This window comes from Rhinatrema bivittatum, chromosome 5, assembly GCF_901001135.1.
Source record: "Rhinatrema bivittatum chromosome 5, aRhiBiv1.1, whole genome shotgun sequence".
NCBI lineage: Eukaryota > Metazoa > Chordata > Amphibia > Gymnophiona > Rhinatrematidae > Rhinatrema > Rhinatrema bivittatum.
Window position 1 is genome coordinate 207,654,917 of NC_042619.1, and position 14,913 is coordinate 207,669,829.

At 44.0% G+C, this 14,913-nt stretch overlaps 1 protein-coding gene across 1 annotated transcript in view; it reads right to left on the minus strand.

Moving 5' to 3' along the window:
- The window catches only part of DMD (dystrophin), a 3,148,630-nt gene that overhangs the window by 1,706,653 nt on the left and 1,427,064 nt on the right, over window positions 1-14,913 (minus strand). The window contains exon 23 of the mRNA XM_029603105.1: window positions 10,044-10,256. Coding sequence (XP_029458965.1) covers window positions 10,044-10,256 — 213 coding nt within the window. The remainder of the gene's footprint in view (window positions 1-10,043; window positions 10,257-14,913) is intronic.

A 14,913-nucleotide genomic window follows, 5' to 3' on the forward strand; every position in this document is an offset into this window, starting at 1 on the left:
TAAAGACCTCAACCGTCTCTTCTCCAAGCTGAACAGCCCTAACCTCTTCAGCCTTTCCTCATAGGGGAGCTGGTCCATCCCATTTATCATTTTGGTTGCCCTTCTCTGTACCTTCTCCATCACAACTATATCTTTTTTCAGATGCAGCGACCAGAATTGTACACAATATTCAAGGTGCAATCTCACCATGGAGCGATACAGAGGAATTACGACATTTTCCATTTTATTCACAATTCCCTTCCTAATAATTCCTAACATTCTGTTTGCTTTTTTGACTGCCGCAGCCCACTGAGCCGATGATTTCAATGTGTTATCCACTATGATGTTCAGATCTTTTTCCTGGGTGCTAGCTCCTAATATGGAACCTAACATCATGTAACTACAGCAAGGGTTATGTTTCCCTGTATGCATCACCTTGCACTTGTCCACATTAAATTTCATCTGCTATTTGGATGCCCAATCTTCAAGTCTCGCAAGGAACTCCTGCAATTTATCACAATCCGCTTGTGATTTAACTACTCTGAATAATTTTGTATCATCTGCAAATTTGATTACCTCACTTATATTCATTTTTCATTTATTTCAATTATTAAAATTTATTAATTGCTTAACGCAAATTGGTCTAAGTGATTTACAAGTCTTCCGTTCACAAAGTAAAAACATACAATACAAATAAAATACAAAAATTGTGTCAACAAAAACTTCTTCTATCGCAGAAAACAATTGCAGGAAGTCTTACTTAATGCATTAAGGGAAGGCTAATTTCAGTAAATAATTTTTTTAATGCATTCTGAATTTTTTTAAGGAGTATTTTAGCCGAACCTCAAAGGGTAGCGTATTCCAGAAAATTGGAGCAGCTATAGAGAAAGCCAACTCACGTGTAGTGGCAAGGCGGGCATGACGAACAGTAAGCTTTGCAGTGAGAAAAGTGAAACAGGAAAAAACCAGAAACTAAATAGAGGACTTTTGAGTAATGCAGTGTCAGAAGAATGTAAGGTCATGCTCTGGAGTAGCAGGGGCAGCTCCAGAAGGGGAAAGGACTTAAGTGAGTACAAAAGTAGTAGGGCCTCGCAGACAGGGCTTGTGGGTAATGCAATCTTGCAGAGTCAACAGCCCAGGAGGCAGGTGAAAGCTAATGAGGGTGTGACAAGTGTAAAAAGGCAAAAGCCACCAGCAGAGATAGAGGAGGGGGTGAGATGGCAGGGTCTGGGAGAGAGAGACCACCTGCTACATGGAATGACAGAGCAGCTAGAAGAGGACCTTGGAAAGCTTAAAGCTATCATTCCTGGTGAGCATAATCTCTCTAAAGCCTGGGGAACCCTTGGCTCAGGGGAGTTTAAGATGATTGTGTTGTACACGCCTGAGTATAATGCCTGCTGTATGTGTATAACAGCCCTGCTAATAAAGCAAACTAATAGTACAGTTGATAAAGCAGTGTTTCCCAACTCTCTCCCGGAGGCACACCTGGACGTTTTCAGGATAACCATAATGAATATATGCATGAGATGGATTTGAAAACGGTGGCGACCTAGGCAATGCTAATCTATCTCATGCATATTCATTGTGGCAATCCTGAAAACCCAGCTGGATAGGTGTGACTCTGGGAGAGGTTTGAGAGACACTGTGATTGAGGAAATGACCTGTTTCCTACTAACTTGCTCTACACACTGTTCATAATTTTGTAAACCTCTCTCTCATCCCCTCTCAGTTATAACTTCCTTTCTGGATTCTCTGCAGGTCCTTTACTGGACCAACATAAGATTTTCCCAACAATGATAATGTGCAATAACTTATGAGATCGCACTGTAGTTCTGAATATAGCATTTACCAGAACAAGTCATTAATGACTTCTCCCACGTCTCCATTGTTTCAGAATAAACATTTTAAGATTCAGTTCAGTTCTGCAGTCCTACTGCTTTTAAAACAAACAGCAATTAATCAACGCTCTTGAATAACTGTAGAAATAGATGTGATGATCTAACCAGAGCTTGACAAGAAGTTCTATAGGTTAAGGCAAATATTTCAACTCTGCAGCGCCTATAACAGCAGGCACTATCAAGTGCCTCTCCTCTGTCCTGCCCCGGTAAAGTGCTCTTTGCTTTCACAAAACAATTTAATAAAGGGATCCTATGAGCGCCCAGCACAGCACTGACCCATAGTGATCATGCATCTATTAAAATTTAAGACATTTCTGATTACAGTATTCTCAGGGTACAGAATCTCCAGTGGCAGTTTTTAACACAAGCACTGGCAATGTGCTACTGTCCCTTACTAAACAAGCTAGGAGACTAGAGTCAGTCAGTTAATATTGAAACCATAAGGCATGGCAGACACACCTGACCTCAAGTAGCGATGTGCTTCGGGTAAACATTTCGTGTCAGGCTTCGTTTCAGGGCCTCCCCGCAGGAATTTCGTTTTTCCTGTGGTTCGGGAGATTTATTTTTGGGGACCCCGATTCTCGGGTTAGCGCGCACTATCAGGAGTTAGTGCGCGCTAATTCAAAAATGAATTTTTTCCCAAATTTCGGAAAAAATAAATCGGATTTCGGTTTTCCCAAGCCATTCCGAATTAGTCAATTTCGTTGACATTGCCTAATTTGGGAAAAACAATTGCACATCCCTAACCTCAAGTAGACTGAATAGCATGAGTTTCGGAGTCAGCCTAACACAAACAAAACCTACAAGAAACACTGCTGGTTGAGCCTTATTGCTGTTCAGCTGATGCATGAAACAAATTCAAGAACAAAGAAAACACACTTTTTTATAGATGTACTAATATATAGGGGAGATTTACTATACCACGATAGTTTATCGCGGGATAGGTAACATGTCACGGAGGTGCAACAACGCAATATTGGGCCCCTCCCCAAACAAACAAATGTACAACAAAAAAATCACACTGCGCTATGGGGGCTATTCCACCCAATGGCAGCCCACCTTGGCTGGGGCTGTCATTGCTTAAAGGGCCAGAGGCCCAAAAATGCACCTCCCTCTTTCCCCAAGGTTATATGCTGCCCTGGGGATCCTTGGAGACCACTGCCAGCCCCTCCAGCCACCTACCGAGGCAGCACTGGTCCCCCCCGAAATAAAATTTAAAAATGTGTCCAACTGTGCAACGATGGCCCCTCCCTTCCCCCATCCCCTCCACTTATTAGTGAAAAAAAGTCCCCTTACTCTCAAGATCTCCCCCCACCCAGCCAAATAAAATACAATCCCTGACATCTAGGATACCCCCTCATGCCCCCAAAAATGACTTTTGTGGTCTATGGAAGGGCATCCCCAAACCCTCCCCATACTTCTAAAATGGATATTTGATAGCCAACAGGGGCACGGAGCAACCCCTAGCTCCGGACCAATCAACGCCATATTTTAAAATGCTGCTAACCTGACCCTGTTCCTATTACATGACTGGGCAAGGTCCGGGGATCATACTTAGACCCCATGGCTGCAAATCTAATTACAGTACTCAGCTCCCTCTAACCTGGGTTGTAGATTGGAATTGTGAATCAGCAAACGTGGCATTCATCTTTTATCCTGCCCGTTCTAGGATGCAATCACAAGACATTCCTCTCGCTACAAGGAAAAGTCAACATGGAATACAATAGAACACAGCAGGACCCAGTGACATCGCCTGGAAGAAAAGAAACAGCTGCAAACGCCCTTACTGAAGATGGCTATGAATTTCGATTTCCAAAGTTTGACCTCCGAGGGAGACTCATAATAACTTGCCTGGAGTGAGCAAAACTTTCAAGCAGCGTCTCCTCCAGCTTCAATCTATGCAATTGGTTGGGGGTCCCCAAGTTGGATTACATCATTATACAAATACACACACACATATATGCACATATGAAGGGTACCCAGGATTCCTGGCCTGGCATCTAGTTCTCTTGCCAAGGAATCAGCTGTTGAACCAGTTATTAAGCCACCAGGGAACCACACTGCTAGTTAGCCACTGAAAGTCTCTGTTTTGTTTCTCGTCAGGTTACTGACAGGAGCATGCACGCGCTCACACACATACACACACAGACAGGCAGACAATCCACACCCAGACAGAAACAGATACCTCACACCCACACACTAGAGATCCCACACTCAGAGAGACAAAGAGACCCCACACTCAGAATCAGAAACAGGGACCTCCCTCACAGAGAACCTGTCACAGAGACCCCACACTTAGAGAATCAGACACAGAGACCCTGCTCTCAGAGAGACAGACACAGAGACCCCTCACTCAGAGAGACAAAGAGACCCCACACTCAGAGATTCAGAAACAGAGATCCCAAACTCAGAGAGACAGACACAGACCCCTCACTCAGAGAGACAGACATAGAGACCCCTCACTCGGAGAGACAAAGAGACCCCATACTCAGAGTATCAGACACAGAGACTCCACACTCAGAGAGACAGTCACAGAGACCCCAAACTCAGATAATCATAGGGATGACACACTCAGAGAGACAAAGAAATCCCACACTCAGAATCAGACAAAAAGATCCACATTCAAAGAATGTGTGGAGACCCTACACTCAGAGAGACAGACACAGAGACCCCTCACTCAAAGACCCCACACTCAGAAAGAGACACAACAATCAGATAGAGGGACACAGAGACCCCACATTCAGAGAGACATAGAAACCCAACAATCAGAATCAGACACAGAGACCCCACACTCAGAGAATCAGACACAGAGACCCCACACTCAGAGAGACAGACATAGAGACTCCTCACTCAGTGAGACAAAGAGACCCCACACTCAGAGATTCAGACACAGAGATCCCAAACTCAGAGAGACAGAAACAGAGACCCTTCACGCTAAGAATCAGACATAGAGACCCCATACTCAGAGTGACAGACACAGAGACCTTACACTCAGAGACTCAGACCCAGAGATCCCGCATTCAGAGAATCATAGAGACCCCACCGTCAGAGAGACAAGAGACCCCACATTCAGAGAATCAGAGAGACCCAACAGAGAGACAAAAAGACCCCCACACTCAAAATCAAATACGGGGGTCCCCCACACTGAGAGACAGACACAGAGACCCCACAGTCAGAGAATCAGACACAGAGATCCCAAATTCAGAGAGACAGACACAGGGACCCCACAGTCAGAGAATCAGACACAGAGAATCCACACTCAGAGAGACAGAATCAGAGAGACCCCCACATTTAAAGAATCAGGCACAGAGATCCCAAACTCAGACACACAGACACAGATACCCCACACTCAGAGAATCAGACACAGAGCTCCTATACTTAGAGAGACAAAAAGATCTCACATACAGACAATCAGACAGAGAAACCCCACACTCAGAGAGACAGACATAGAGACTCCACACAGAGAATCAGACACAGAGACCCCAAACTCAGAATCAGACAGAGGGACATCACACTCAGAGATACAGACACAGAAGCCCCTCATTCAAAGAGACAAAAAGACCCCACATTCAGATAATCAGACAGAAAATTCCCACCCTCAGAGAGACAGAAACAGAGACCCCACACTCACAGAATTAGATACATACACTCCACACTCAGAGAATCATAAAGACCCCACACTCAGAATCAGACACAGTGACCCCACACACAGAGAATTAGATAAGAGACCCCACACTCAGAGAGACAAAAAGACCCCATACTCAGAGAATCCACCAGAGTCCCCACACTGAGAGACAGAAACTGAGACCCCACACTAAGAGAATCAGACACAGAGACCCCAAACTCAGAATCAGACAGAGGGACATCACACTCAGAGATACAGACACAGAAGCCCCTCATTCAAAGAGACAAAAAGACCCCACATTCAGATAATCAGACAGAAAATTCCCACCCTCAGAGAGACAGAAACAGAGACCCCATACTCAGACAATCAGAGACCCCAAACTCAGAGAGACAGACACAGAGACCTCACACTCACAGAATTAGATACATACACTCCACACTCAGAGAATCATAAAGACCCCACACTCAGAATCAGACACAGTGACCCCACACACAGAGAATTAGATAAGAGACCCCACACTCAGAGAGACAAAAAGACCCCATACTCAGAGAATCCACCAGAGTCCCCACACTGAGAGACAGAAACTGAGACCCCCACACTCAGAGAATCAGACACAGAGACCCCAGTCAGAGTCACAGAGACCCCCACACCCAGAGAGATGGAGGGACACTGTTCTCAGTCAGATAAAAGACATTCAGATCCAGAGAGAGAGGCACAGAGCACCCCCGCAGACAGGGCCGATGCTAGCCGTTTTGCTGTCCACCTCCCCTCACACACACACTTCATTCAGTCTCTGTCTTGTGCCTGCGAAAAAAGTCCCAGCTCCTTCCAAGAACCTAAACTTTAAAACTGTCACCCCTCTCCCCCCTTCTGGGTCTTCATTCCCTCCCCTGGAACCCATTTCTGGTGCAAGAGTATTAGGTGCCCTTGTATCCCGCCTTCTCCTCTCCCCATGTACACATTCACAAATGATGCATTCATTATTCAGGTTTTACATGAAAAAGAATATTCAAAGTAAAGTCTTCTGCGTTAAAAACATATGACACATATTTGCATGCATTTCTTTGGTGCCAACCAGAAAACCCTACAAAAATAGACATTTGGTCCCATATGGTATTAGGACTACTGTAATGCATGTTAGATGTGGGCTTGACCCTCAAAAAGCCTTGAGTAAATTACAATTCAAATATAATAAACCTACCATACCAAAACAGCACTAACTGCCAAAACTTAAAAAACAAACAAACAGATCTATCTATAACAAGGCAACACTGCAAATATTACACCAGGCCCTAAAATACCAATACACCTCCTATTAAGAAAACAGAGGAAACCAAGCTGCTAGAGATTCCTACATGCTAGAAGAATACCTCCCTTCGGTCACACATGCAGAAGACAGGCAGACCCTCACTAAATACAGAATAGAGAGACCATAAAGTATAAATAGAAACATGCAGGCAAAAACTGAACAGGAAAACCATAAAAAGTTTGACTCTGTGCAGTGCAACAATGGAAAAACAGAAACCATCATCAATCCTCAGACATTAAACAATAAAATCAAGAAATACAATAAACACATTAATCAGAATAGTATAAACATACTAATAAAAATAATATTTCGAAATAGTTGGTGAATGGAAGATCCAATAATCAAAAACTCATAAACAATTTGTTTTAATATTTCAAACACCAATAAAATATTTCAAAACAGCAGTCACATCAAACAGCATCCAAAATTAAAACTAAGGATAAAATAATTCATGCGCTCCCATTCTTGGAAACTTTATATTTCCAGTCACTCAAAGTACAGTGGAATAGTGAGAGGTATGCATACATTTTCTCCTCTCTCTCTCATTGATATATATCTATACATGCACATACATACATACGCTCTCTCCCTCATAATGCAGCACATGCTCCCTCTTACATACATATGCTCACATGCACATGCTCCCTCTCAAACACATTCTCAGACTCACTCACATGCTCACATATGCTCCTTCCTACATATACATGTTCACACACATGTTCATTTTTACATATACACACAGAAGATCCCTCTCTTTCTCACATATACATGCTCAGACATACATACACACTCTCAAACACACACGTTCAGACACACACACGAAGAGAACACCCAATGCTTCAATACCTCAACTTTCCTAATATAAACTGAAGAATTTACTGCTCAAAAAAAGCCTACTACTATTTAATTCTCTCATTCCATTATCCCTAGAGTTTGCATCTGTGTTAGTGCTCTCACACACATACGCATACACAAGCTCCCTCTTTCACACACATGCTCAGGCCCGCACTCACGCTCAGACATCCACACACACTGTGCTTAAGAACATAAGAAATTGCCATGCTGGGTCAGACCAAGGGTCCATCAAGCCCAGCATCCTGTTTCTAACAGAGGCCAAACCAGGCCACAAGAACCTGGCAAGTATCCAAACACTAAGAAGATCCCATGCCACTGATGCGAGTAATAGCAGAGGCCATTCTCTAAGTCAACTTGATAATAGCAGTTAATGGACTTCTCCTCCAAGAACTTATCCAAACCTTTTTTAAACCCAGCTACACTAACTGCACTAACCACATCTTCTGGCAACAAATTCCAGAGCTTTTGTGTGCTGAGTGAAAAAGAATTTTCTCCGATTAGTTTTAAATGTGCTACTTGCTAACTTCATGGAATGCCCCACCAGTCCTTCTACTATCCAAAAGTGTAAATAACCGATTCACATCTTCTTGTTCAAGACCTCTCATGAGTTTAAAGACCTTTATCATATCCCCCCTCAGCCGTCTCTTCTCCAAGCCTCTTCAGCCTTTTCTCATAGGGGAGCTTAGACACTCACACACACACACACACACATTCATGCTCAGACACACACACACGCGCGTACACAGAGGCTTCTCCCAGCAGCCCCGGCCCTCCACTTGAGAACTGCCTTGCAGCTTTCGTTCCTTCTGGTCGCCTTGAACCATCAACCCTAGAGTGCTCCCTCACACACACATATGCTCCTCTTTCACACATATGATCCGACACACTTACATGCCTCTACTGACCCACAGATGCTCAGACTCTCACACACTCTGCTTCTGCTCAGACACAAACACACAAACACATGCTCAGACACCCACACACACACACACACACACACACACACATACTCATATGCTCAGCTACACACATGCTTACAGCAAGGCCGCTCCCTGCAGCCATTCAACTCTCTTATCTTTGCACTGTGGCAGGTTGCGAAACACCACGCAGCCCTACAGCTCCTTCTCTTCTTCGCTGTGCGGCCCCGCAGCTATTCATCTTTGTCGCGTGGCGGCTTGGGAACCGCCACTTGGCCCTGCAACTTCTTCCTCTTTGTTGCGGGGCCTTGCAGATGCTCCTCCTTGCAGCAGCGTCAGCAGCTCACTCAAGTCGGTGGCAGCCCTCAGTCCACTGCCCCCTCCAGGCTACCGCCCTCTGCAAGTGCACGGCTTGCACAGTGGGTTGCGCCGGCCCTGCCTGCAGACCGAGACCCAGAGAGGGACACACCACATCCAGTCAGGCCATACACCACTAACAAATGGTAAGGGGTGGAGTAGTTTGAAAACTGAGGTGCCAGCCAAAATTCTTAATACGCAGGAAAACCTCGGTCCCATTGTGCCCTACATTTCTTTTGGCCTTTTTACCATTTTCACTCATTTTCCCTATCTTTCTTTTTGTTTGTGTATTTTTTCTTAATTTGCTCATCTCTTTTTTATTTTGTTTATGTAACTTTTTAAAATTTTTTTATAATTTTGTACCTTTCTTCTCCCTCTCTAACTCTCATTTCTTACCTCATCCCTCTCTCCCCTACTCCTTCTTTCTGACCTCTCTGCCCATTGCCCTCCCTACCTCACTACTTCTTTTTTCCTAGGCCTGCTGCAGCTGCACTCTCTCCCCCCCTGGGTTAGGAACCCAAGCAGTAGCAGGAAAACCTCCCAGGCTGAAGCATGCGGATGGCAGCTCTTTCTGGGGTGTGGAACACCGAAGTGGCTCCTCCCGTGTCTGGGCCCACCACAGTGGAAGCAACTCCTTCTCTGGGCCCGTTGAAGGCCACGAAGGTAAGCCGTGGCATGTTTGCGCTCTCCCGCCTGAGCTTGAAGTCCATCTGGGGCACTAATACTAGACAGCACAGCTATTTTTTTCTTCTTTGATCAACACCTGACATGCCCCTGAAGTATGAAGTCATTCATACCCGCCCCCCCTCAAATGCGCACCCCTGCCTTGTGTCTTGACATGTAGTTAAACCTCCTTTACTACTTAGTGGGATCCTACTTCTCTGAACAACATGGCTATATGCATAGTAAAATCTTGCATTTTTCCCTCCTCCCTGAATCTGGAAACCTGATCCGCTGCTCTGGCAGCTGGGCTGACAACCTATGCATAGAGCTAGCATAGGCCCAGGTCACCGGGAAGAGGCTGTAACATTCTCCCTCTAACTCCACTTTAAACCTGGATCTGCCCACTGCTACCGAAATGCCTGGGCTGCACATGCACTAACCTGGAACTGCTTCAGTTTATTAATCAGATCCTCAAGCTTTTGGCAATGCTCTGTAAGTAGAGCTGACTGCTTCTTCCAGCGGCCGAGAACCCCTGCAATTTCAGACCGATATTTCTCTCTGACCTCTGTAGGTGCTTTGCTGGACAGTTCCTCCATGGTTGTGCTGAGATAGTTTATTCCACCTTGTTGCTCCTGCAGGGAGCTTTGTAAGGCCTGTGAAGGTAAAATGAAGAACACGGTGTGTCTTGGACAATCAAGTTTAGTACACTGCAGAAAGGAATTAAAAAACACCATTGTGCAGCACTGATGTGCTGTTATTGTAAGCTAGGTGCCAGCACAGAGCACATTTTCTTATATTTTTCACATATCTTTATATATATATGCATAAACAAAGGGCATCCACTTACAACACTAATTATCTAATTATCAAAAAATGATACATGTTTATTGATAATTATTAAATGTATGTGTACAGAAATATTTTTTATGATATAGCATAAATGTTCAAAACATTTTTTCATTTTGTTTCATAAGATTAGTGAACACCATCATGACTCCAGCCTATCAGGGCTCAGCAGTAAGCCTACAGCCTATCAGGGCCTAACAGTAAAGCACTAGTCAATCCTCAGTTCCTAACATCACCCACATGCTGAGGTGGGACAGTCCTAACTTGGAACTTTAAAGTTTGGACACCAGGACTCTACAGTTCAGTTTGCAACAGAAAACAGGAAATATAAAGAACAGAAGGTATTGCAGAGAATAGGACAGTACTGGAGCAACCTGCTGAGGAGTCTAGCAGGCCAAAATTTTGAGCAGGATCAACCTTATGTCTTTTAGTTAGTTTAGAAGGTAACTACTGATTAACAAAACTCAGGATAGCGCAAAAGGTTAAAAGGAAATCCTATATCTGCCTCATTATTTGTCAAACAAAGTAAAGGGATCCAGGTTTGTTAAAGTGTGACCTGGGCTAATTAATGTTACAACTGGTCCCCTGATTAATCACAGAGGGTACTGCAAAATATTCCCCCACTATATCCCAGGAAGCTCCTTGAACACAATGGGGGTCAATATTCAAAACTGGCCAGTTATGTTCAGTGGCACAGCTATGCCACTGAATATAACATAAAATTCTAATGATGGACCAGATGGCTCATCTAGTCTGTGCAGCAAGCTTCTTATGGTAATATCTACCGCATAATGCCATGTTTCTCTCAAGGATAGTAACTGCAGCTCCATGCAGTTACGCCCAAGTCTTATGATAAGGGTAGTTATGAGGTCAATATTTAAAAGCCATTTAGCCAAATAACTGAAAAATTATCCATCTGAATGGCAAAACGGCAATATTCATCGCTGCATAAATTGGAGGTAGGTGGGAGGTGTTTCCGCACCTGTAGGGCTGTCCTAAAGTTCGCCAGATACTGAATATCCCAGTTAAGTTAGCCGGATACGTGTATCTGGCTAATTTAACTGGGATATTCACCACTTGTACCCTTGCATGCCCACTTTACTGTACTTTGTATGTAAACAATATGTAAACCGTTGTGATGGCAATTCCTGAATAACAGTATTTTTTATTTATTTTATTTATTTAAGGTTTTTATATACCGGCAATCATGAGAACATATCTTGCTGGTTTACATGAAATGGGAGTGCATTAAATACATCAAACTAGAACTGAGGTGACCGAAGGTACAGTTACAATTAACAAGGGTAGCAAAACTTGGTGAAGAGGAAGAAATAGGAAAGAATAAATGGTTAAACGATATACAAGTCAAATTACAAGTTATGTGCAAATGGCATGATTAATGGCTGAATGTTTTAGAGGAGTCCTTGGATTGTGTCCTTGGATTGTGTCATTAAATTGTGTCTGGGAAAGCTTGCTTGAATAACCAAGTCTTAAGTCTTTTCCTAAAAGTTAGGAGGCAGGGTTCTAGTCTGAGATCTGTGGGTAAGGAATTCCACAGAAGGGGGCCAGCTGTGGAGGTGGCGCGATCTCTTAGGGTAATGTGTCTAGTCGTTTTCGCAGGGGGAACTTGGAGTGTGCCTCTATAAACATCTCTGGTAGGTCTTGTCGAGTTGTATACTTGGAGAGGGAATTGAAGATCGAGGGAAGTGCATTGATGTATAGTTTTGAAAATGATACATATGGCTTTGTACATGATACGGAAGTATACGGGTAGCCAATGTAGCTCTTTCAGGATGGGTGATATGTGGTCTCTTTTTCTTGTGCCTGTTAGTAGTCGGGCTGCTGAATTTTGCACCATCTGTAATGGTTTGGAATAGGAAGAAGGCAGACCTAGCAATAGGGAATTGCAATAGTCTAATTTTGAAAAAATGACTGCCTGGATGATCGTTCTGAAGTCTTGAGCATGGAAGAGAGGTCTTATCCTTTTCAAAACCTGGAGTTTAAAGAAGCAGTCTTTGGTTGTTTTGTTGATGTGTGCCTTGAAGTTTAGCCGGTTGTCCAATAACACTCCTAAGTCTCTAACTTGTGTGGTATGTAGGTTGGTAGGAAGAGCAATGTTAGGTGAATTGATCTCAGGAGAGATGAGTAGGATTTCTGTCTTGGAGGAATTTAAGATGAGGTGAAGGCTGTTGAGTAGTTGTTTGATTTTTTGGTGGCATGATTCCCAGTAGTCAAGAGTTTTAGAGTATGAGTCTTTGATGGGGATGATGATTTGAATATCATCTGCGTATAGGAAGTACTTTAGATTGAGGTCAGTGAGAAGTTGGCAGAGAGGAAGCAGGTAAATATTGAATAGAGTCGGAGATAATGAAGAACCTTGTGGGACTCCTATGGCCGAGTCAAATCTTGAGGATTCCTTGTTTTGGAGTTTAACTTTGTAACCTCTGTTATTGAGAAAGGTTTTGAACCAAGATAGGATGGTGCCGCAGATTCCTATGGACGACAACTGGTTTAGGAGGATGGCGTGGTTGACAGTGTCGAACGCTGCGGATAGGTCTAACAAGATCAATAGGAAAGAGTTTCCTTTGTCGAGGCCCAGTAAGATATGGTCTGTCAGCGAGGTGAGGGATTCTGTGCCTCGATTTTTTCGGAAGCCGTGTTGTGGGGTGAAGAGAAGATTGTTGTCTTCGATGAAATCTGAGAGTTGAGAGTTCACTAGTTTTTCCATGATCTTGGCGATGAATGGGAGGTTAGCTATGGGGCGGAAATTGTTAGGGTCCTTCGGGTCTAGGTTAGGTTTCTTTAGGAGCGGTGAGATTGAGGCCATTTTGAGATCATCTGGGAAGGTTCCTTGGGCTAGAGAGCAGTTGATGATATTTTTCAATGAGGTGGCTATTGTGTCTGGAACAGATAGAAGTAGTTTGGAGGGGATGTGGTCTGCAGGATGAGACGAAGGTTTCATTCTTCTCAGGATGGTTTGTATTTCCGTGGAAGAGACGGGTTCAAAGGTGTTTAAGCTGAGGTTTTTGTGGGCAGGTTGTTGATATGTCTGGAGGTCGGCTGTATTGGAAGGCAGTTGTGTTAGGAGATTGGTGATTTTATCTTGGAAAAACTGAGCGAGTTCTTCCGCTTTGGGTTGTGCCATGTTGCCGGGGATTTCTCGCGGAATGGTTTGAGTGAGGCTGGAGACATAAGCGAAGAGGGCTTTGGCGTCAAAGACCAGGTTGTGAATCTTAGAAGCATAATAGTCTTTTTTTGATTTTGAAGTGAGGGATTTGTACTGGTATAGTGTGGATTTGTATGAAAAGATGGTGATGTCACAAGGGGTTTTGCGCCAAGTCGCTTCTTTTTTTCTTAAACTTTGTTTTAGTTTTCTGAGTTCATTAGTGAACCAAGGTTGTCTGTTGGATGCATTGGTGTGAGATTTTTTTGTAGTTGAAGAACAGAGCTTGTTGGCTATGTTTTCTGTTATGTTGTTCCAGGAGCGAATGGCAGTGTTCGGGTCGGTGAGGTCTAATAGGGGGAGCTGTGAGACCAATTGGTTGTTAAGGTCTTCTGGTGAGCATCGCCTCTTGTAGTGGAATGAAGAAGAGGGGATGTAGGGAGTGTTGGATTTTTTCAGCGTGAATGAAGTAGAGATGAGAGTGTGGTCTGACCATGGAACCTTTTTGTTCTTCAGATTGGATGTAGTCGTAATGCCCTTGTTGACGAAAATCAAGTCCAGAGTGTGACCCGCTTTGTGTGTGGGTTCGTTGACTAGTTGTTGGAATCCCATAGCAGACAGGGCTGTGATGAGTGTTACGCAGCTGTTAGATGGTGAGGGATTGTCTATGTGCAGATTGAAATCTCCTAAAATGATTGCTGGAGTATCCAGGTTGATGAGCATGGTGGTGATTTCAAGGATGGGGGAGACATTGGATTCTAGGAGTCCCGGGCGGGCGTAGACAAGAAGGATTTGAAGATGTTGTGAGGTGAAGAAGCCGACTTCCAGTTTAGAGTTAGAGCTGAAAGGATGTTGGGAGAAGTTGAGGCTTTTTTTGGTAGCCAGAAGGATACCACCTCCTCTTTTTTTCAGTCTCGGGAGTGAAAAGAAATCATAGGTTTGTGTAGGTAGTTGGTTTATTAAAGCTGTATCTGAGGGCTTAAGCCATGTTTCGGTAACTGCACAGATATCTGGCTTGGCGTCGGTGAGATAATCATTGAAAATTAGGGATTTCTTCATTAGAGATTGTGCATTGAAAAGAGAGAGTGAGAAGAGGGAGAGGCCTAGAAGCTGGGTGATTGGTGTAATCAAGATAGGGGTGAGGGTTTTTAAGTTATTGTGAAGGGCTCGTCTGGTAGATGTTCTTTTAGGTAGGAGGCGGTGTTGTAAAGTTGGTATTGGAAGAGCAAGAGACATTGTGGATGGTTAGCTGGCTGGCGCAGAGTGTAGGCGGATGGCAGATGGGAGGATGCAGATGGAAG